The following is a 23,728-nucleotide window of genomic DNA, read 5'->3' as shown; positions in this document are numbered from 1 at the left end:
AATCCCCTTATTCCGAATAGGATTCCTCGCAAGAAAAGGGAAAAGTTGACAGCTGTGGTACCTGGTAGTTACATGAATTTTCTTTTACACCTGCTAACTGAAAAGACTGATGTTCTTCAGTGGTTGCAACTTTCTGCTCCAAAGGGAAACAAGAAAGAAAAAGCTGCTTGTTGCTTATTCCTAGCGAAGTTTATGTCAACGTAAATGATATTCCTATCATTGGTTCATAATCATGCTCAGGTGTCTCACAGGCCACATGAGCATGAAAAGGGAAAATACTGATATTGCTATGCATTATGTTTAAGTTGGATCATTGTGTTTGTCATAAAGTAACAACCCCTCAGATTATGTGTATGTAGATGATCTGATGGTTTTGTTGATATTTGCAGATTAATTTCCTTGAGTTGTGGTTTTAAATGTGTTCCTTACAAACACCAGAATCCCAGTCAGGGCTGTAGCCTGGGGGACATGGGGGGAGCGTAGTCCTGGGCGCATGATTCTGAGGCATGTGAAGCAGGTGCCCAATGCAGAGATCCCCATTCCGCCTTGCCTGCCACCAGGGGTCTCTGGGCCCTGGAGCCCAGCCTGGCCTTGCCACCACAACTGTGGCCTCCTCGCTGAATGGCTGCCTGGCCAGTGTTAGGGTGATGCATCCACCAAGGGTTGTCTTGGCCGGCCGGGCTCCCCCCTTGTGGGCAGGCAAGCAGCGCAGTGCAGCCCCGTGAACTCTCCATGTCCTAGCAGACAGTGTCAGTGGCAAGGGCTGGGATGGTGCCTAATATAATGCACATTTGTATGTTGTTTTCCACTGACAAGCATTTCTATGGCCGCTTTACCCTAGTATATCCATTTTTGCACACATTACATGGCCAGAGAACGGCATTGCGAAAGTGCAGGTTTCAATGGGTGGCTTTCTTTCGGATCCTCTTACAGAAGGTAAGGTAAAGGTAAAGGGTGTCGGGAATCAAGCCTTTATCAGGAGAAACTGGCAACTCTCCCAGGCACCCGGCAGGATTCCCTGTTGACCTCCCTGGCTGCATTCCCCAGCAATATCCAGGCGAGGTCTCGATAGGCGATTCTTCTCAAATGTGAGAAGAACACCCCCCCCTCTTCCCTGCCCCCTGGCAGGGGAAAGAGATAGACAGAAACGTATTTACATGCCTTTATTTCTGTCTTTGCAGCATTACAAAAAACATGACTGCTCTCTTCAAACTCCAGCAGTGTAGTGACCAAACACTTCCTGCACAGGAACAAACGGAAGAGCTCATATTACTCTCTGAGCTAATTCCGGTGCTTCGCACTGTGAATTGACCGTCCCTCTGTTTCCCACGGACAGTCCCAACATTCCCATCATGTTTACTTTTCAAGCTAGCACTTTGCAGCTGCATTGCATCCATATTGTAACATTAGGTCCAGTCGTGACCGACTCTGGGGTTGCAGCGCTCATCTTGCTTTATTGGCCGAGGGAGCCAGCATACAGCTTCCGGGTCATGTGGCCAGCATGACTAAGCCACTTCTGGTGAACCAGAGCAGCGCACAGAAACGCCGTTTACCTTCCCGCCGGAGTGGTTCCTATTTATCTACATGCACTTTAACGCACTTTGGAACTGTTAGGTTGGCAGGAGCAGGGACCGAGCAATGGGAGCTCACCCCGCCGTGGGGATTCGAACCGCCGACCTTCTGATCGGCAAGTCCTAGGCTCTGTGGTTTAACCCACAGCGCCACCCGCGTCTCTCACAGAAGGTAGGTCCTGCTTAAACCTCAGTTAGAGGATTATTGCTGCTGAAACAACATTTGAAACTGTGTCTTTGTGCACCTTTTCAAACTATCCCTGGGTGAAGCAGTGCCATATAATCTTGCAACTGTTGCCTTTCCTCAGCCTAGACCTTGCTCCAGCTCCCCAAGTCTTGCTCTGTTTGCCGAAACCTAGACCTCTACCTGTAGCAAGAACCACCCAACAAAATTGCTCAAAATGGAACAGTTTGCATCTTTTGAGTGAAAAAGGATGGTCCCCAAATCACATCAAGAGAGTGGCTGCTCAAGATTGTTCTAAAGGCAATGGAGCTGGGATAGCTCAGTCAGTAGGACACAAGACTCTTATTCTCAGAGTCTTGAGTTTGAGCCCCCCCTTTGGGGGCTGCATTGCAAGGGGCTGGACTGGATGACCCTCGTGGCCCCTTTCATTCTGCAATTCTATGAATAGATGAGGAGCAAGATGTGTGTCAGGTGGTGGAGAGGCATGTAATGATAATGAACTGGGACAGTAAAAACTGTTTCAATAATGGTCAAATATGCCCGCATGTCATAGGTAAATGTTGTATCATTATCACTATAAAACAGTAACTTCAAGATAAAATATAGTATGGAAAGTATAGAAACAGTGATGGAACAGCGTATTATTCCAAATGTAGTGAACCTACAAATTCAATGGAACAGTCCAATATACGGTTGTACCTTGGTTGTCAAACGGAATCCATTCCGGAAGTCTGTTTGACTTCCAGAAATGTTTGACAACCAAGGAGCGGCTTCTGATTGGCTGCAGGAAGCTCCTGCAGCCAATCAGAAGCTGGGTCAGATGTTTGGGTTCCAAAGAACGTACGCAAACCGGAACACTCACTTCTGGGTTTACAGCATTCGGGAGCGAAAATATTTGAGTCACAAGGCGTTTGGGATCCAAGGTACGACTGTATTATTAGCTTCTTGGCCTCTATACTATCAGCAATCCTATTACTCTTTGGAATTTGGTACACAATGTGCCTGAAGTTCTCTAGGTGATTCGGTCAATTAAACAGATTTTTGAATGATTTCTGTATATAGGAATGAAAAGGTTCTAAAAATTAGTAAGAAATTATAAGATAGTATAATTAGTTTAATGTCAAGTTTTGTACGATAGGAAAATGGAAAAGGTAAAGGCATTGGGGGTGGGGTGGGAAATCTTAGGTGTATAAATGTAGGAGTGTATGGTGAATTGTATTATATTTTGAACTGACATTGTTTTGTAATCTTTGTTTTTTCAAAAGACCATATATAATAATGTTATGTTATCAAGTAAATTCAATATAAAGCAAAAATAAAAATAAAAAATAAACAGATTTTTGAATTCTGCTTTAATATATTTATAAACACCCACAAAGACAGTCTGATCAAAATTCGCACATTATTAACCGAGCCACATTGCATGAGATGTCATTCCATTTGCCATCTGGATACATTTCTATGCAGTCCTCTTCCACCCCATTGGGTTCTTTTGGTGCCCAGTTTGAATATTCCATTGTTTCACCATTAAGATGCTTGAAGATGCCTTCTGTCTCCTGGTCATTCATTCCAAAAAATACACGTCTTCCCATTTTTGCAAAGAGTTTCAGTGCAGCGTTGTTTTCATTTTCATTCCTTGGAGAAGCAACCTGGCCACCAAAATGGTTACACGTCGCTTTTGAAGTCTCATAATCACCGTCATCGCCATTAGTCACAAATAGTTTTCCTTCTACTCTTGTGCTGTTTGAGAAAATGTAACCTAGAATGGCTAACAGACAATACAATCAAAATTAATTATTTCAAATGTGCTTTCATCATTAATAGCCCAAATTTAGGACCTGGGCCTGATCCATACAGCAATTGCTGTACATTTAGTTGCTCAAATGAGTGGTTTGCTTGCGTTAAGGACTGTGTAATGTCAGAGGATGATATTAATGGCAATCCATACATCTTTCATCAAGGGACACAAACAACTAGCTTACCTTTCTGGGTTTTGCTTGCAGTCAGCTGCAAAGCCTTCAGCTCTCCTTGTAAATCACTAATTTGAGTTTTGAGCAGTTCAAGTTCTAAAAGGCAAAAGGACAGTATTATTCTTGTTCTGTTTGTGTTAAAGTATAAAAGATTACAAAAGAACAACAAAGGAAGAATCTTCTTCAGAAGTGACAAATCTCAAATCCACCATTGACCTTCTCCCTGCCCCATTCAGTTTCTCATTGTCTTAATTCCAGAAGAGTGTTAGTCTTTGCAGCAAAATCAGCAGTGTCTTGGCAGAACGTAAAGACTAGCAAATATAATGTCACATACATTTTTGTGGTTCAGAAGAGCTCACCTCATCAGATGCATAAAGTTGATAGTGTACACAATGAACCATCCATCAAGGAACAAGGAAACTATTTTCAAACTAAAACAAATCAGGTCAGGTCTGGTTCAGAGACTCCACCCACCTCCCTTAGCTAACCATAGTGACATTGAGGCCAGAATAGAGATTCCAGATCAGACACTTGTTGGGATCTCCTTTTGCGTATGATTGGTGGACTGGTTCACACTTTCAAACAGCCCCAGGTAAGTGACTCAGGAGTGCAGGGAGTCACAACCAGACTCACATGGAAGCATAACTTGTGTAAAGTATTGGCCTCCCTGGAAGGCCACGTATGTGGTCATTATGGTGTATACAATCATAGCAGGCTGAAAAAATGGCACCATACTTCCTTGCTCATAGAATCATAGAACCATAATGTTGGAAGAGACCACAAGAGTCATCTAGTCCAGTGTTTCCCAACCTTGTGCCTCCAGCTGTTTTTGAACTACAACTCCCATCATCCCTGACTAGCAAGACCAGTGGCAAGGGATGATGGGAATTGTAGTCCAAAAACAGCTGGAGGCACAAGGTTGGGAAACACTGATCTAGTCAAACCCCCTGCAATGCAGGAATATTTTGTCCAATGTGGGACTCAGGCCCACAACCCTCAGATTTAAGAGTCTCATGTTCTACAGGCTGAGGTATCCCAGCTCATGTGTATGTGTATGAATTGGTAGTGTCACATGGGACTTTATATGAGACTGTTTGCTTCCATCAACTAGAATCTGCTTGAATCAATAAATGAAACATTTCTGTTGTTGATTGAAGTAGCAGTTCTAAAGAATCATGGGAGTACAAAGCCTCAGTTTAACCAGACTGATTTTGCAGCTGTAATCAATTGGCCATTTTAATTAAGACAGATATCTAAAGCAACTCTAGACCTTAATACACTTATATTTCAATAAAGACATATCCTCTCCCATCGTTTGGAATGTTTTACTTTTCGTATGGAACCACAAAGCTTAGATTCTTATTAGCCTTGTGTATAGAACCCAGACAAATTTCAGTAAAATCTCTTGGCTTGTGTGTGTCTGCAGTTGTCCACATCCCTTACCTTTTCCTCCACAGTCACCTTTCTGACCACTTTCCCCTTTAAGGCCAGGAGGCCCAGCTTTTCCTGGGGGTCCCTGCATTCCTCGTAAACCTGCCATTTAATCCAATGGATAAACAGAGAAAGATGAACAAGTGAGCAACATAATGCATTGGCATTCTTGGGTTATAGTTAAACATATGAATACACCAACAAATAGTTATTTGAAAGGATATTCTGTGGGAAACTGGGGGTCTTCATTGTTGCTCAAGTGTGCTCTATGTTCCACCTCTTTGGAGGAGAGTGACCAGCAGTCTTTTCTAGTCGTGTTATTGGAGATCCCTTTTGCATGGAGAAGCCACAGGTGGAACGTGGGGCCTCCTCCATGCCAAGTATGTGCTTTGTCACTGAGCTATGATTTCCTCCTAATACTGAGAGAGTAACCAAGATGATCAAGGGTCTGGTAAAAGGTAAAGGGACCCCTGACCATTAGGTCCAGTCGTGACCAACTCTGGGGTTGCGGGGCTCATCTCGCTTTATTGGCCGAGGGAGCTGGCATATAGCTTCCAGGTCATGTGGCCAGCATGACTAAGCCACTTCTGGCGAACCACAGCAGTGCACGGAAATGCCGTTTACCTTCCCGCCGCAGCGGTACCTATTTATCTACTTGCACTTGATGTGCTTTCTCACTGCTAGGTTGGCAGGAGCAGGGATTCGAACCGCCGACCTTCTGATCAGCAAGTCCTAGGCTCTGTGGTTTAACCCACAGCGCCACCCGTGTCCCTCAAGGGTCTGGAAACCAACCCTTATAAGGAACAATTGAGGGGGATGGGTATGTTTAGCCTGGAAAAGAGGAATGAGAGGAGATCAAATATCTAAAGGGCTGTCACATGGAAGATGGAGCAAGCTTGTTTTCTCCTGCTCTGGAGGGTAGGACTCAAACCAATGGCTTCAAGTTACAAGAAAGGAGATTCCGGCTAAACATCAGGAAGAACTTTCTGACAGTAAGAGTTGTTCAACAGTAGAATGGACTCCCGAGGGAGGTTGTGGACTCTCCTTCATTGGATGGTAATCTGTCATAGATACTTTAGTTGACATCTTTGCATTGCAGGGAGTTTAATATATAGCCCTCAAGGTCCTTTCCAACTTTACAGTTCTATGATTGTATGACTACCATTGGATAGCTCTTGGAAATTCCTTATGCCGTACCTTGCTCTCCTTTTTCACCTTGAGGACCTTCCTTCCCATCTCTTCCTGGCAGTCCATTGCTCCCAGGGATGCCTGGCAATCCATTGCTTCCAGGAATAATCGTGCAGGCTGGCACTTTCTCTTCACAGTTGCATCGCTCTGGATCTGACATTCTCACCGACGACGCTCCCAGCACAAGAATGCAGAGGACATGGCGTTGCATTTTTCGATGATGAGATCTAAGGCAAAGCACAACAGCATTTGTATAGTTAGTTGAAGGTGACATCTCTGCCTGGGGCCATGCCAGATAGTACATTCGTACATCAAGCGAGATGAGTGCTGCAACCCCAGAGTTGTTCACAACTGGACCTAATGGTCAGGGGTCCCTTTACCTTTACATGACTGAATCCTCTTCCCTACAGAGAGTTCCACACACAGCCAAAAAAGGTCCTCAGTAGTCTTCTCTCTCTCACACACCAGGAATTTGTGTATAGGAATTTTTTTTTCTCAGGGGCAAATTCTATCACCCACTTGCAGTCTAGTTTGGTTTGGTCTGACTCAGATTTTGCCACCTCATAACTGGGCCATTGCAATCCTAAGCTAAAATGGAAACAAGATCTTACAGCGGTGGTCACAGGTTTCAAGTTCTGCAAGGCAAATACTGGATTTCTCAGGCTTATTTGCCACAGTTAGGGTCAAACTAGATGGCATGTTATCCAGTGCTTTATTGCTTGTATGAATGGTTTTTTACAATAATAAATAGCAAGAGAAGGGTAAACCTGACTTCACCTGTGGTATAGGTTTCAATTTGTGCAAAGAGCACATTGCTATTTACTCCCACTGCCCCACCCCAAATCAGAGTAAACATGAGGAGTTTTTTTTTTTGTGTGTGTGTGTGTGGGGGGGGAAGTAGCAGAAATGTGGCAGCAGGTCCTAGCATGACCTACAATGCTCAGGGGACATTAGTCCTCTTCAGGCAATTAGTGTCAAATGTATGCAGGAGAAAGTGAGCCACTGGTCTTTCTCCATTGCCCTCCATTACTGGAAGACTGCAGTGGTTGAGCCTGCTCTCTCTGTGTAGGCTCCCACACAGTATTAACATACTAGCAAGCCATTCAATGGCCAGGTACACACCATGTATCTAAAGCACACAACTTGCCCCAAAGACTCATGGGAACTGTAGTTTATTAAGGGTGCTGGGAACTGTAGCTCTTTGAAGGTTAACTAAAGTTTCCAGGATTCTTTGGGTGAAATCATGTGCTTGAAAAGTCCAGTGTGTATGCAGCCAATGCCTCTTAGCAGGAAGCACTCTCTGATCCCTGCTAGCAAGAAGTAGAAATCTGCTTGCTCTTTCCATTGCAACAGATTCATTACAGAGGTAGAGATGTACGTGTATAACAAACTAGGTCAGCAGTTGCAAAACCAGTTAATCATCAGTTTCATTCCTGGAAACGGTTTGTAAAATATTTATTAGGTTTTCCGAGATTAATATAAAAACAAAAAGAAAAAAGACAAAAAAATGACAAAAATACAAAAATACAAAATTAAAAAAGATTAAAACAAATACATTTTCCATTACTTATTTCCATTATCTTATTTCTCAGACCTCCTCTCACCTCCCCTTCTTGTATTCCAATTTAAATTATTAATTCAGCAAATCCAAATTCCTGGAAACGGTTTGGAGTGGTTTCCCCCACAAAATCGAAAGTTTGCTAGATGTTCACCATAGGCAAGGGCAATTGACCTGTGACCCTCCAGGAGTTGCTGGACTTCAGTTCCCATGCTCCCTGATCATTGGCTATACTGTTTGGGGATGATGAGGGCTGGAGTCCAACTACCTGTGGACGGATGCCATGAACTGGCAGGACACCAGGGAGGAGGAAGGGGCTTCTGCTGAGGGGTGTAGCTGGGACTGGAACACATTGGGGCAAGCAGGGGATGGGGATGGAGAGGTTGGTGTAAGAAGGCCCTACAGGGTGATGGAGGATGACAAGGGGGTGGGGGTCAGTGCACAGGAACCAAAGCAGGAGGACCCGTCACCAGAGCCAGAGGGGCCCCTGTCTCCATGAACTCAGCGAGCTCTGAGACGTTGGGAACAGTGGGAGATGTGCTCTAGGAGGCCGAGGCAGGCAAGGGCCCACAGCCCAGGTCCCAAGCTGGCCAGGTGTGGCTCGCTAGCTCTGAGAGAATGTGTGTGATTCCTCTGCTGGAGTAGGCTTAGAGCAGGTGAGGGTGATATTGCTCATCAAGCCCAGGTGCTGCAATCAGTATGCAAGGCACCAAAGGTAAGCAGAACTGAGGTGCTGTGTCTGCTCATATTGAAGGACCTCAGCATGGATTTTTTTAGGATTTCCACAGGACTGTGTTCTGGGTTTGACTCTGCACTGTACCCTGATTGCTGGACTTTAGACTTGGCTACTTGGATGGACCCTGAACCTCATTTCCTGACCTTCAGACTTTGGAGTTCTCTTGTGTGGATTGACCCGTGGACTTTGAGCTTTGGACGTGGCACAGTGACTTGCCGCCAGGTAGGCCAGGGTTTCAGGACACCCTACGGGTGGCTGACTGCCCCTTTAGTATATGGGGGGGGGGATTTGAGAAGCACAAGAGTAAAAGAAATAGATACCTATGAGGACAACTCTAGCTATGTTACAATCATGGTGACAGAGTCAAGCCGAAATCTTGATAGGTTTGAATTTGAGACCTTAACCGATGGGATTATTAGGCAGGTCACTCTAGTCTCTTTATTGCCCAAAGTTTGACGTGACATTTATCCATGTGGGAAAGGTCAGCTAATCTGATGATACATGTGTGTTAAACTGCTCACCCTGTTTCTGTAAATAAGGAAATGGGTTTTTTAAAGGCCACTGTGAAGTGGGTTGGAGTATGTGCTGGGAAATCAAGAGTTCAGACATCTGGCAACACCAGCAGCTTAGTTGATTCAGATAAAGTATTTATGTACACGAGAACAGAAGGTGTGTGACCCTTATGGGAAATCCATCTAGGGTGGCAAGCCAGATTTTGCCGAGTGTTTACCAACGGGGGCTTGTATAAAAGCAATGCCCTGTTGTTAGTGCTTAGGATATAGCAACCAGAGGATATATGGCTTCAATTATGGCATGACACGGCCATACTGCTGGGCCTATTTATATGTGAATTTAGCTACCTCAGGCTTCCTCAAACTCAGTCCTTCAGATATTTTTGGCCTACAACTCCCATGATCCCTAACTAGCAGGACCAGTGGTCAGGGATGATTGGAACTGTAGTCTCAAAACATCTGTAGGGCCGAGTCTGAGGAAGCCTGAGCTATCTCCAGGCTTTCATTTGAACAGGTGAAGTCTCAAACTGTGTAGGGGAGAACAGGCACACAGCCCCCTCCCCCCCCGCTATGTCCCAGTTTATATCAGCATTTCCCCTCCAAATTTGGATCTCCAGCTGTTTTTGGGCTATAATTCCCATCATCCCTGACCACTATTCTTGCTAGCTAGGGATGATGGGAGTTGTAGTCTAAAAAACAGCTGGAGACCCAAGTTTGGGAAACACTGGTTTATACTATTACAGTGGTACCTCGGGTTAGTACTTAATTCGTTCTTAACCTGAAACTGTTCTTATCCTGAAGCACCACTTTAGCTAATGGGGCCTCTTGCTGCCGCCACAACGCCCGAGCATGATTTCTGTTCTCATCCTGAAGCAAAGTTCTTAACCTGAAGCACTATTTCTGGGTTAGTGGAGTCTGTAACCTGAAGCGTATGTAACCCGAGGTACCATTGTAGTAGCAAAATGGCTCCCATCATGCAAGTTGAGGTGGGGGCGAAGGGAGGTTTACACACTGTGGCATCCCCAGGGACCTTGTCTGTCCCTGTACAAAGTCACAATGCACCCTGCTGTGGGGTCTGTCAGGGCTGGACCATTCAGACTCAAGTGTGTCAGGCATCCACCTTCCATATTGTATGCCACAGTTCAAACCATGCTCAAGGTGGCTTACAACATAAAAAAAAAAAATCATAAACCTGCAACATAACAACAGTAGTGCTAGAAAATAAATAGTTAAAAAGCACACAGCCAAACTAAACAATTTCCACATAAATCACAAGATCTAAAAGAAAGATACAAACAAATTAGCAGCAACAACCCACACCCCAACAAAAACAGTACCCAGCCCAAGAATCGGTTCAGCAGCCTCAGCTTCTGCAGCTGGAGTCAGTCCAAACTGCACCTTCCCATGCCAGGTGGAAAAGGCCTACAAGGCAGGGAATAGATCTTCCAGGACTCACAGCCAAGTTGGTCTCTTCAGGACTTATTCTCATAACAGCAGTGTCCCCCCCCCCCCACAACAATTTCTTCTTCGCTATGGCAGGAATGGGAGACCTGAGGCCATCCAGATGTTGTTGGACTTCAACTCCCAGCCAGCATGGCCAATACTCAGGGATGATGAGAGTTGGGAGCTCAACAACATTTGGATGGCCACTGGTTCACCATCAAATGCATCCATAGACTCCATTGGGGTTGGGGTTAAACATGCTCACTGCCTTTGTTGACCCCAGATGTTCAGTGCCAGGTTTGTTCCTATCTACATAGTGTAGTGCAGGCATAGGCAAACTCTGCCCTCCAGATGTTTTGGGACTACAACTCCCATCATTCCTAGCTAACAGGACTAGTGGTCAGGGATGATGGGAATTGTAGTCCCAAAACATCTGGAGGGCCGAGTTTGCCTATGCCTGGTGTAGTGCCACCTTTTCATATGAATGGCTTCATGCTGATCACTGGCCCAAGTCATACCATTGCCTAAAGTGGAGCCCATCCCAAGGGCCAGCACGGTTACAGATCTTGTTGCACCATTCAGACACCAGTCCCATTTTTCCACTGCTCTCCCCCTACCCTCACCGACCCACCCCAAATTAAGGCTGCTTCCTTCACCCTGCTGAATGCCACTCCTGACACTGATTTTGGCTTCTTGGTCGTGCTGGGTTGTAAGGAAGCGGCTTTTCTAAGAACCGATTGCCAATTGACCCAAATCAGTCAGTGTTAATCCTGACTTGTTTGCTCTCTATATGTATAATGCGTTTGCAGAGCTGATGCCAAGATGCTCAACTTCATTTTCCCACCCTCACTCTCATCCATCCAGCAGAGTTATTTATTTCTTGAAACATGATTGCTTGTTCCTTGTTATTCCTTTATACCCATGCCAGGTATTGATGCAGACTTCCAGTGTCAAGTTTCAAAATCCTGCTGTAGCTTATTTTGTTGCCTGTTTGGGTGCATAACTCAGGAGTATGGGTAATAAGCTTGGCCAAGCTGGATTTTATAGGAGTGAAATAAAATGAAAACATGTCAGATTTAATCCTTGGCGGTATTGGTAGTTTCGGCAAGTTCAAACTTAGATAACATGATATATCAGTCTGTATAAATAGCAGCGTATCTATACGAAAAGAAGTGTCCCATATGTATTTAACTGTTTAAGAAAATTAGTAAGTGAGCACTCACACCACCAGATAGCAAAATAAATAACTATTAGCCAATAGTTGGCAGATACTGCCCCCTCCCATAATTCAATCTATCTTGGACCTGGTCCTCACCAACTGATTGACACAGCGGAAGTACTGGGAGCCATGGGAGGAAGTTTATATTGTCCTCTTGAGTTTTAGAATACAGAGACAAGGGAAGGTTGAGTGTAGTTGGACATGCAATCACAAATGACTTGAGGAAGGACATCCCAGTGGTGGGTACTACCACTGAGAAGACCCTTTTGTCACCATGCGATAATTGTCTGCTGGTCATGAAATGACCACTAGGGTCTCTTTGGAAAACCTTAAAGATTGGCTTGTTCTGCACCAGGGAAGGTAAGCTGTTGTAGTACATGGGGTTCCTAGGTAGTCTCCCAAACTGGTGTTGATCAAACTCAGACTTGCTTAGCTGCATCATGTTCCCCAGGCCATGCCCTGGGCTCAAAGTCTATGGCATGGCTCAAGGCCCCACTGTTGCTTCACCAGGGAATATGGCCAACCTTGAAATACGAACCTCTTCTTTCCCTGCGATCCCTCTCTTAACTCTGCCAAAAGTGATTAAGATTTTGGCACAGCAGCAACACAGCAGATTAACAGGGTATTAACATTGCAGGTTAGTTTGTGAAAAGTCACGATTTATACAACAGTGAAGAAAAAATTACTAGCTTACCTTCTGCAGATCCACTCCAAGTATGACCTAGCAAAATCTGATTATAGTACCTCCCAGCCCCATATCACTTAAAAGTGGTTTACGGCCTGTTGGATCCACCCACTCTCTACCTTCGTGTGGGAATTGCATCTCATGACCCTACCCCCATGTACAAAATATGTAGCAATGGCTCTCAGGTAAAGAAAAGTCCAGATGAAGCAAGAACTATCTGGGGAAACTGCCAATATATCATTGAAGTTGCTATTTGTCAAAGCAAATATTCCCCCCCCCTCGTTTTTAAAGCACAGCATTACACAACAGTGTTGCAACATAATATGGCTTTGGCTGCTACTAAAAAGACAAATTTCACTTGAGGGAAAGTTGGATTCAGAACTAAATCAAGCAAACCAAAGGTATTTCTGTATATCTTTTATTTTAATCTTGCACACTCTTTTGTTAACTCATACAGGGAAATCCGGTTGGGAAAGATGGGACTCCACAGCGCCATCTGGTGTCACAGTGTTATATCGCATATAAAACGCATATAAAACGCTTTTTACCAATCTAGCCGAGTCCTTAGTTTGCAAGTTTTATTCTGCACCCACTACTTCAATTTTGGTAGAATTTGAGCACGAAGTTGGCAAACGTCCTTTCCCTGCGTGTGAAGTAGTAAAATAGTTACCACTTCATGGGGTCATTTAAAAAAAAAATCCTCCATCCTTTCTTTTTAAAAATCCATACAAGTAGAAAACGAGAACATTGGGGAGAAGGCAAAATGGGTGGTACCTGCTCAGCAGTTTTTGCAATATTGTGAGACCCATTTGTGAAGATGTATAGATGCATTTTTGCCAACTGGTAGTCTCAAGTGCCCCTATTTTCCAGGGACAGTCCCAGATTTACAGAAGCTGTCCCGGTTTCTGATTTGATCCCAGAATGTCCTGCTTCTCCTTAGGACTTCCCTATTTTCATTGGAATAATGTTGAAAGGTATGTAGCCTTTGAAGGTGTCGGGGAAGGATTTCTGTAACAGTGAACACAGTGACACCAGCTCCCCCAGTGTCAGGTTTTCTGCTACTGCCTGTGTGGCTATTTGTGCCACATATTTAAAGTAACAAAAATAAAATGAGAAGAAGCAGAGGTGCATGGCTCTGTGCGTGCAGGACGCTGTATTGTACACACCTGCATAAGTGCACGTTTGAAATATCCCTGGGGGAAATGCAAAAGAAAAATGTTGTTCCATAACAACTGGAACAATAATGGGCGGGGGGGGGGGAGGGGGGAGTTGGTGAAGTATCTGAGATTTCAGAAAGTGAAAGGCCAGGAAATGGTGGAAATCAATGCCAAAGATGGAGGAGGGACAGAAAGATTTCCCAACTGATTCTGCAGGTTAAGTCACTCACAGTGTTCAGACGTCAAAAATCAGGTTAGGGAAAAACAATACTGGAACAAACAAGTGGAAATTGCAGATGGAATGAGCAAGTGGAAATGCACGGGTTTGCTATTGCGTAGTGTGGCTTCAGAGTGAGCAAGATGGTACTGTAATGAGCAAACAGGCTAGTGTGGGTTGTGTCTCTTTAAATGGATGCCTGAGTTGCGTAAAAAGATGACTATGTCAAAATACAGACAGAGTGGAGGAGATGGTTTCTTGCTTTGTACAGGAACTGGGGGCCAGTGGATAGTCCCCATTCTCTAACAGGGTTCGCATTGGATATTCCCAAATACGATTGGAGATCTTGCATATCTTGCGACTGGGCAGAAGTTGGCAGCCAAGATTAAAACTCGCACACTATTAGCCGTCTTTCTGTGCAGGACTTGTCATTCCACTTGCCATCCTGAAATATTTCAATGCAGTCCTCCTTCCCGCCAGCATTGTTTGGCTCTTCACTTGCCCAGTTGGTGTAATTGACTTCATTGCCGTTCAGGTGGGCAAACGTGCCTTCTGACTGCAAGTCGTTCATCCCCAGATAAGCTGCCTTGTTGTGACGAGCAACTATTTGCTGGATGGCTGCGTTCTCCGCAGAATACCTCGGAGAGGCAAGCAGACCACCGGCCTGGAAGCAGGTTGCTTTGGCTGCCTCAAAGCTGCCTTGGGAGCCATCGGTTTTGAATAGCTTCTCACCAACACTTCGGCCATTTGGGAATAAATGAGCTAGAGGAATAGAGAATCAGTTACAGCTGCGTTAAGTTTTGGCTTCGTTGAATGGTACTTGATTAGTTATTCCTCCTTGTTGTGCAAGGCAGTCTGGGAAGGTTGTACAAACGGAAGCTGTAGGATGGGCTCTAGGTTGAGCAAAAGATTCTATGATACCTGATCCTTTTAAGAGGATATAGCAGGGACTGAACTGGTGGTCTTCTGCAATGAGAAGGTATGGTCTGATCCCTTTACTGGAAAAGGATTAAACACATCCTCCTTCCACACCAACTTGCATCTTGCAAGTTGAAAGAATCACAGAACTTGATGGAAAATGTATTTTGAGCTTACATTTTAGCTAGCTAATGGGTGGCACTCTCTACCACTTTTGTTGATTCATGCTGATGCTTAGTTTATTAATATGAAGTTTGGGTAGTGTCTTTCAGTTTGAACCTTATGAGTTCACATTGATATTTGAGTAATCTTTAGTATGGGGACTTATCAGAGTGCACTGTCTCTTTGCTGGTTTGAAATGCCCTTAGGAAATGTAAACCACTGTTGCTAGAACAGCTGCTAAACCTGCTATGACTTTAACTACCGTATTTTTTGCCCTATAGGACTCACCGGCCCATAGGACGCACCTAGATTTTTTTTGGGGGGGGGAAATAAAGGGGAAAAAAATTATTCCCCCCCCCAGGCACGGGGCTGGGGTGGGGGAAGCCCGAGCTTCCCCCACCCCAGCCCTCAGAACAGGCAGCTCTCCGCAAGCCTTTGGAGGCCAGCGCGAAGTCGCGCCGGGCTCCCACAGCTTGCGGAGAGCTGCGCTAAGCCTGCTCTGGGAGCATGCGGGGCTGGGGGCGGGGGAAGCCCGAGCTTCCCCCGTCCCCAGCCCACAGAACAGGTCCCAGAGCAATCCCGAAGCTGCGTGCAGCTTCGCCATCGCTCTGGGAGCTTGCGGGCCTAGGGGCGGGGGAAGCCCGCCGCCAGCCTCCAAACCACGTCGGGAGATGGCAGGATGGCGCGCTGCGCCTCCCCGCTGTTTCCCGAGCTTGCGGGGCTGGCGGCAGGGGAAAGCGGGCTTCTCCCTGCCTCCAGCCTCCAAACCACATCGGGAGACAGCGGGATGGCGCGCTGTGCCTCCCCGCTGTCCCCCGAGCTTGTGGGGCTGGCGGTGGGGCTCTCCTGAAGCATGGAGAGTGAGAGGGGTCGGTGCACACCGACCCCTCTCGCTTTCCAGGCTTCAGCGAAAGCCTGCATCCGCCCCATAGGACGCACACACATTTCCCCTTCATTTTTGGAGGGGGAAAAGTGCTTCCTATAGGGCGAAAAATACGTATATAATTATGTACAAATATGAATGGGAATCAGGTTTGTCATAAATCATACAATTAATGCTTTGGTCATATGAAGCTTAGCAGTTCTTCCAATGTCTAATCCCCACGTCCATACCCAGAATCAGGTTTAACTCAAAGCTAGCACTAATGACCTTATTAGCAATGTAAAGCCAACACAGTTACCATTTTAGACAGTAGGGGCCCTCCCTCAGTTGGCAGTTCAACTTTCAAATAAAGTAAAGTAACACCACAGTGAAGAATTTGTTAGCAGCTTTGTGTTTGTTGTGGCATGACAGACAGTGCATTCAACTGCCCAAACCCCCCTCAGAGCTGTTTTAGATACAGTCAGTAGCAAGGCCAGATTTAGGTTTGATGAGGCCCTAAGCTATTCAAGGTAATGGGACCCTTTATATGTCCAGCTGTCCTTTATCAACAACAAATTGTCACTGTTTTTTGTGTTGAATATAAGCTATATGGTAATTTATGGACCTAATAGGTATCTAAAGCCATTTGCACATAACAAAATATGTATTTTATCAAAGTACTGTAATTGTTGAACTGAAATACAATTAAGAAGTTTATCTTATATTTTCAAAATGTACATCCAGTTTTTTCCCCTTTAATTTTTTGGGTGACCCCCAAGAGAGTGGGGCCCTATGCTATAGCTTGTTTAGTTTATACAGTGGTACCTCTGGTTACATACTTAATTTGTTCCGGAGGTTCGTTCTTAACCTGAAACTGTTCTTAACCTGAAGCACCACTTTAGCTAATGGGGCCTCCCGCTGCTGCTGCTGCGTGATTTCTGTTCTCAGCCTGAAGCAAAGTTCTTAACCCGAGGTATTATTTCTGGGTTAGTGGAGTCTGTAACCTGAAGCGTATATAACCCGAGGTACCACTGTACTTAAATTTGGCACTGAGTAGGATCAGCTGAGCTTCCTTCCTAACAAACTAATCTATACAGAAGGAGATTGTTTTGCCCTTTTGGTTGGGGAACCTTTAGACATGCAACCCTGCCCTTGCCACTTGAAGTGGTACAGTCCTGAGAAAGCTTGCAATCTGTTGATTTTATAAATTATCTCTCAGAGCTTTAACTCCAAGAGCCAGAGCAGCTGGATTTAGGCTGCATCATCATATTAAAATCAACATGTAGGTCCCTCTGCAGGACACTTGATAGATAACTTCATGCATTTCTCAGAAAATGATATCTGATATCCACATTCTCGCCAGTCCACTCCATTTTCTCACCATTTTGGTTCCTGAGCATAGTGTGTCTCAGAGCCTCCACTTGTTCTTTCAAATGGGCCACTTCAGATTCCAGTTGCTGAAGTTCTAAATGATGTAACAATAAAGACAAAATTCTTAATATTGAGATGTAAAGCATATACTGAGAAGAGCATGACAACGAAAGGAACCACCTCTGTGATGAGCTACAAGTTGTTGTTGTTTAGTCGTTTAGTCGTGTCCGACTCTTCGTGACCCCATGGACCAGAGCACGCCAGGCACTCCTGTCTTCCACAAGTGCAACGTTAAAAACCTTTGGATTCTCTGCCTCTGCTTCTCAGTTTTTGAAAAAGTACTTTAATAAACACAGCAAGTAATGCAGTTCAGAAGTCAAAGCTGCTGATTTAAAAACAAGTTGATGACCCCAGTTATCTAACGAAACTATTTTTGCCTAGATTCAGCTGGGCACAGTTGGGTTGGGGAAGAAATTGTGTGGTTCACATTTTCATGCAAGCCTACCTGATTAACATCTCCAGAAACCACACACTAACAAAAACTGGAATCCTATCAATCAGCTGTCCCAGAGCTGGTGATTGAGGCCACCTCCATTTCCCTTTCTCCACTAAATAGTTTGTTCTCAGTAGGATTCTGGTTTCTCTTTATTCTATTTCTTTAGTAAACTTTTCCAAAAACACAAATTGGAGAAACAGTAGATCAAAATTGAAGCCAAATGGGTAAGTATTATCAGGCTTAAGTCAGCTCAATAAATAGATTCCTGTTTGTTTGTTTGTTTGTTTGTTTGTTTTTAAAAAGGACTATGCAACAGCAGTCCCAGCTGCTCTGTGCAAATGCTGCAAATCACCACCACCTATTAGGAACTTGGATCCACATATCTTGTTTGAGATGTAATTGTTCTCACCCTGATTGCTGTGCAGGTAAAGGATTTTGCCAGTGTGGTTTGTCTAACAGCACTGTTAGCAGCAGATCATGATGGAAACATGATACTATATCAGGCATAGGCAAACTCGACACTCCAGATGTTTTGGGACTAGCTAACAGGACCAGTGGTCAGGGATGATGGGAACTGTAGTCCCAAAACAACTGGAGGGCTGAGTTTGCCTATGCCTGCACTATATCCACCAAGTATGCTATTATAGGAATGACATAGATGAAGGCATTTAGGCAGACTTCCTAATAGGTGTAGGACGAACTGCATCAGCAACTGAGTACCTATAGAGAGGGGAGTCTTAAACTACTGACATTATTGTTATATAATGAGCAAAAAAGCCAACCATTATTCCAAACTGACTGGCATAAAGCCTATTGTGGGCATTTCTTGGTGACACCTGGGGAAATACAGTGTGGTCAAGTCTTGGAGCCCCTGACCATAGGAATGCTCCTTTTATAGGTTTACAAAGTTTGTACACTTACAATTTTTTGAAACTGAAACAACCAGCTGACCCTGGTCTACCTAGGTCTTTGTACTGACAACCCTCTTCTTTCAGTGACGGATGCTCACTGTGGTGCAATGAGTCAGTGTGTCTGGCTGTTTACTGGGAAGGTTGGTGGTTCGAGCCCACTCAGGGATTGCTGTGGGTAGGATCCCTGTATTGCAGGGGGTTGGACTAGATGACCCTTGGGGTCCCTTCCAACTCTACAATTCTATTATGAGTTTATCAGATCAGGTTTTCCAGAGTCAGGTTTTTTGAAGAGTCATCAGGAAGTGGCATTTCCCCCTTTTGGGTTGTTTTTGTTCTTTGGTCATTTGCTACTAGTTGGTTTAAATACGCCCTCTTGTGGTATAATAGAGACATAACCAAAATAAATGTGCAGTTAGTTTAAAAGTAAAGGTAAAGGTACCCCTGCCCGTAGGGGCCAGTCTTGACAGACTCTGGGGTTGTGCGCCCATCTCACTTAAGAGGCCAGGGACCAGCGCTGTCCGGAGACACTTCCGGGTCACGTGGCCAGCGTGACATTGCTGCTCTGGCGAGCCAGAGCCGCACACGGAAACGCCGTTTACCTTCCCGCTGGTAAGCCGTCCCTATTTATCTACTTGCACCCGGGGGTGCTTTCGAACTGCTAGGTTGGCAGGCGCTGGGACCGAGCAGCGGGAGCGCACCCCGCCGCGGGGATTCGAACCGCCGACCTTTCGATCGGCAAGCCCTAGGCGCTGAGGCTTTTACCCACAGCGCCACCCGCGTCCCCGCAGTTAGTTTAGAAGTGATGGATTTTCTCATCAGTTGTCACAGGGAAATGTCACCACAAGGTGAGATCTTTCTCTGTAATTATTTGTCAGAATAAATGTGCTCCCTCACAGTGCAGATACAGCCACAGAAAAGGCAATGTTTGTTTGCTTTAGGTGAAATTATATCTTGATTTCAGGTGGCTGTAACTTTACTACTAACTGGGTGAAGGAAAGTGAAACCATTGAGATGATGCCTTGTACTTTGCAAATACTCTTACGTGAAAGCAGGTTGCATTCAGCGGTTGTCTCCCCAGTGCCCAGTATGACTTGTCCACCAGAGAAGAAAGATGTCAGATTAGCAAGTAGCTAATCTATGACTAGGCTCCTACCTCTTGCTCCATGGTCTCCCTTTGGTCCTCTTTCACCTACTAGACCCCGATCTCCTTTATTGCCTTGAGGCCCAGCTTTTCCTGGAGGTCCCTGAATTCCTTGGGGTCCTAGAAATCAAGGGATTAAATGAACAGGAAGAAACACGAGGAATAACAGGAAGGAAGGAAGAAATACGAATCCATGGTCAAGTTCTACAAGAACATCCGTTGCATGGACAAACATTTAGATCCCGATCAAACCATGAGCGGCCAGCCCAATTCTGGTGGTGATGCGCTCATACTTCAGCATCAAATACAGAAATACTTGTTTTGAAAAGTTCTGGCTAATGGCTTATTTTACACTGAGCCATGACTCAGATTGCCTTATTGTAAGAATCGGCAGCTGTATCCCATCCCATCATGGCTACCATTGGTCCCCTAGATACCAAAAACAAAGCTAAGAGGGGTATCCCCCAAAAGTGACAATTAGGATAGCGTCAGGGGCGGCAGAAATGACAGCGGTCCTGTTTGGAGACCCACACACAGTGGTAGCATCCCAATGCCGGCCACTTCACTCCCTCCTCAGAATGTTTCCCAGTTGTGGCTCCAATTCTAAGGTGAAGTGAGAGAGTACAAACGCAGGCAGACAATGATCTGGAATTTAAAATGGTCAACAGCACTACAGAGCTCCACCAGGCGATGGGCCTTTTAAAGTAGTGCTCCTTGGTTGGGCAGGGCTGGGGCCAATTTCTGGATGGCCAGCAAGTTTCTGCCCTGGCGATTCAGCCGCTGGCTGGGCTGCCACGGTCTTCAATGGGTATCTGGCCCCATCCCCAGGGCATAGGGAATTCCCTGCAACGGCTGGTCAGTGTGTGTGGTGGGGTAAAGAGGCTGGAGTGCAAGGGGCCACAAACGTCGCCCCCAAGAAGGCGATGAGCAGCCCTTGCTGACCAAGGTCCTTACTACACAACAGTCATCTTTTTAGGATTGAAGTTGTTGAGCATTTTTTAGGATCTTACCCCAGGAAATAAACTGCCACAGGGGCCGGATTAAACCGGGTTTAGACCCCCAGAACAGACTTTGGACATGCCTGCACTAAGCCCATCCCTGACAAGTCTTTGTAACTGTACCTTGATCACCCTTCTCTCCTGCTGGACCTGGCAATCCATTGCTCCCGGGCATTCCAAGAATGAAAGGGCATGTGTTGTCCTTGCCTGCAGTGGGGATTGTGCTTTGTGAGAATGCCGTCGGCAAGATAAGGAAGCCAAAAGTCCAAAGGAATCCCATGCCTAGAAAGTTGATTTTAGAAGAATGCATGTATAGCCTTTTCAGCATGATCTACTGCCGTTTTAAAGAGAACAATTCTAAAGTGATCCTTGTAAAACAGTTGTGTGAAATAGTGCTTTTGTTAGACTTGAATGGAAAAAATGTTATATGTAAGATATAATTTCAGGTACATTTGAGTCGATTGGCAAATGCACATAAAGAGTAGTAACTGAGCCTATTTGAATAAAGGCTCAGGAAAAGTGTATCAATAGCACCAACAGGAGGTTTTGTACACTGGATGCTCAACACGGCATAGCCTCCCTGTAAGTTTTGCACACATGTTGCACAACATGGAGAGTTTTAACTAGGGATGGCCAATTCTGCATGTGTTCATTCATAAATCTGTTCCATCCCATTTCTACTTTAAGATGTGACTTTCTAAAAAAGAGATCTGCACACAGACACAAAAAACATTTTAAAATACTTCCTTCATCTCAACATATGGATTTGTAGTTGCATTTTATGCTAAAATACATGTTTTATAATCCATTGTGGTAAAAAAATTAAGCAAAACTTATTATAAGAAATAAGTAATATTCCAAAATAACAATTACATCACAAATGCATCTGAACTATATAACTGTGCACGATAACAGCAAATCTCAAGGGGGTGGGGCTAAATGGGGCTTTAACCCTTTGCCCCCAAATGCATTACCAGTTTGGATCCTCTCACAGCTGTCATTTGTATTGAAAGGAAAACCTATTGAGGAGGAGGAGGAGACATGGCATCAAAGAACTTCTTTGCTGGAAGAGATTCAAAAAACGCCCACTGACGGATTCTGCCAGCGACTGAGACGGCCACAAAGTGAAGGGCTGTCCAGACAGAAAGGGTTCAACCAGACAACCAAGCCAAGAGTGGCGGCAACTTACGCACAAGCAACCCTTAGAACCATTACACCTATATTGGTGCAAACAGGAGCTTTTCTAGTGCAAACAGCAAGCATAAACCTCTGATTTGGATGGGAACCATAGCAGGCCCCTCTAAAAGGCTAAAGCCCCCCTAACCAGCTTGTGATCTGAAACCTTCCCTGAAATTATTTGGTTTAGGAAGCAATTTACATTTGTGAATAGTGTTTCACCTACCTACGTTCTGATTTGCAGCAGTCTGAAACAGTTTAAGACAGAAACCCCCTTGCTCTGCCTGCTGAGATTCTAAAGCAGCCCTTCTCAAACCTGGGTTGCCAGGTGTTCTGGAAGTATAACTCCCATCCTCTCTGACCACTGGCCATGCCAATAAGAAATGATGGGAGTTGTAGTCCAACAACATCTAGGACCGACCCAAAGCTGAGAAGGGCTGTCCTAGAGGTTGCCCCAATACCTATAACTTAAGGTGCTGTGGACTGAACCTGTACTTATAACCTAATGTGCTTATATACAAAATTGGCTTTAAAATGTCGTAGGGAAAATGACAATTGGGGGATCTTGAGGTGGGATTATGAAACTAATTGTGGTCAGAAAAACCTCAACCTTCTCTGAAAATGAAATTAGAAAATGAAAATAACAAGACATATAAATGATGAGGGAGTGCATTGGTTCAAAACCGTATTAAAAAGATGTCATAGGTTCTGTTAACAGAGGGAAGATGGAGCAACAGCTGCCAGGAAGAACACTGCAAGATTTCTTCTCAGGCAAGTCATAGAAAACCCATCTTCAAATGAATTTATTATTATTTTTTGAAGAGGCACCCCTCCTGTATGAGAGTTTTCTCAGGAAAGCTTTAGTGGTCATAATTTTTATAAGTGCTTGTATTAATCATCCTTGATGTTTAAAAGGTCTTGAAAAATATCTAACCAATTAACCAACTAAGGCTGTATTCCTATACCAGTTACTTGGGAACAAACCCAATTGAAATGAATGAGTCTGAATTCTGAGTAGACCCGCATAGGGTTGCAGTGTAAATGTTGCAACACACGCAAATAATATTTTATGTAAAGTATTTTAAATCCTGCCTTTCATCCATATGGACACAAGGACATGGAACAACAAGGAAAACAAATGTATAGTAGCACTAGAATTTTCAAGCAGATTAAGGCTGCTGAAAACATTTCACAGCAGAGCAGGTTAAACAATCAAGACTACAACCCTTGCAAATACAGTGGTACCTTGGGTTAAGTACTTAATTCGTTCCGGAGGTCCATTCTTAACCTGAAACTGTTCTTAACCTGAAGCACCACTTTAGCTTATGGGGCCTCCTGCTGTCGATTTCTGTTCTTATCCTGAAGCAAAGTTCTTAACCTGAAGCACTATTTCTGGGTTAACGGAGTGTGTAACCTGAAGCATATGTAACCTGAAGCATATGTAACCTGAGGTACCACTGTATATCTCATTTATTATTTATCTATCACACACAAAGAGAGATTGTATTTTCATGTGGCATAGATATCTACTTCCTCCATGTGCTTTGTGTATTGGCAATCTTTTTGTGGCTGGAATCTGGCCGAAGCAAAATTACATGGGAGTTCTTTTAAAATGAAGAATGCTCTCTCTCTCTCTCTCTCTCTCTCTCTCTCTCTCTCTCTCGTGTACAGGCACAGAAAAGGTTCCTGTTTTCAGGATAACACTTACCTTCTTCAAATCCAAATTTTGTTTCAATATTGGAAGCACCCCAGCGTCCTCTATGTTTATCTCTCAAGTGAGAATATTCTCTCTCTTTTTTCTTCTTCCACCCACTGTGTTTTA

The 23,728-nt window shown here is 44.6% G+C and overlaps 2 protein-coding genes across 3 annotated transcripts; both read right to left on the bottom strand.

The window, feature by feature from the left end:
• Nucleotides 1-3,092: 3,092 nt before the first annotated feature.
• Nucleotides 3,093-12,662, bottom strand: LOC307215921 (pulmonary surfactant-associated protein D-like). 2 transcript variants are annotated; one of them, XM_079975748.1, is made up of 5 exons: nt 12,507-12,662; nt 6,354-6,571; nt 5,169-5,258; nt 3,738-3,821; nt 3,093-3,523 (listed from the first exon to the last, which is right to left on the bottom strand). In XM_079975748.1, exons 2-5 carry the CDS (start codon nt 6,553-6,555, stop codon nt 3,144-3,146), a joined length of 756 nt encoding a protein of 251 aa, XP_079831874.1. In that variant the 5' UTR covers nt 6,556-6,571; nt 12,507-12,662; the 3' UTR covers nt 3,093-3,143. The 2 variants fall into 2 exon arrangements, with proteins under 2 accessions (XP_079831874.1, XP_079831875.1); XM_079975749.1 differs by lacking the exon at nt 5,169-5,258.
• Nucleotides 12,663-12,899: 237 nt separating this feature from the next.
• LOC307215925 (pulmonary surfactant-associated protein D-like) lies at nt 12,900-23,719 on the bottom strand. The gene is made up of 5 exons (XM_079975759.1): nt 23,615-23,719; nt 20,854-21,012; nt 19,745-19,852; nt 17,195-17,278; nt 12,900-14,633 (listed from the first exon to the last, which is right to left on the bottom strand). Exons 2-5 carry the CDS (start codon nt 21,008-21,010, stop codon nt 14,257-14,259), a joined length of 726 nt encoding a protein of 241 aa, XP_079831885.1. The 5' UTR covers nt 21,011-21,012; nt 23,615-23,719; the 3' UTR covers nt 12,900-14,256.
• Between the last annotated feature and the right edge of the window lie 9 nt (nt 23,720-23,728).

This window comes from Podarcis cretensis (assembly GCF_951804945.1).
Source record: "Podarcis cretensis genome assembly, chromosome: 5".
Lineage (NCBI taxonomy): Eukaryota > Metazoa > Chordata > Lepidosauria > Squamata > Lacertidae > Podarcis > Podarcis cretensis.
This window is presented reverse-complemented; position numbering and strand designations above follow the sequence as displayed.

Bases quoted from the DNA above. Each gene is read 5' to 3' on its own strand.
- LOC307215925 (XM_079975759.1), bottom strand. From the start codon at position 21,010: ATGGGATTCCTTTGGACTTTTGGCTTCCTTATCTTGCCGACGGCATTC. The intron at 19,853-20,853 runs GTACAGTTACAA...CTTGATTTCTAG, and splicing joins AGGAGAGAAGGGTGATCAAG to GACCCCAAGGAATTCAGGGA. The intron at 14,634-17,194 runs GTGAGAAAATGG...CTATTCCTCTAG, and splicing joins TATGCTCAGGAACCAAAATG to CTCATTTATTCCCAAATGGC.
- LOC307215921 (XM_079975748.1), bottom strand. From the start codon at position 6,555: ATGCAACGCCATGTCCTCTGCATTCTTGTGCTGGGAGCGTCGTCGGTG. The intron at 5,259-6,353 runs GTACGGCATAAG...ATTAAATGGCAG, and splicing joins AGGTGAAAAAGGAGAGCAAG to GTTTACGAGGAATGCAGGGA. The intron at 3,822-5,168 runs GTAAGGGATGTG...TTTGCCTTTTAG, and splicing joins AGGTGACTGTGGAGGAAAAG to AACTTGAACTGCTCAAAACT.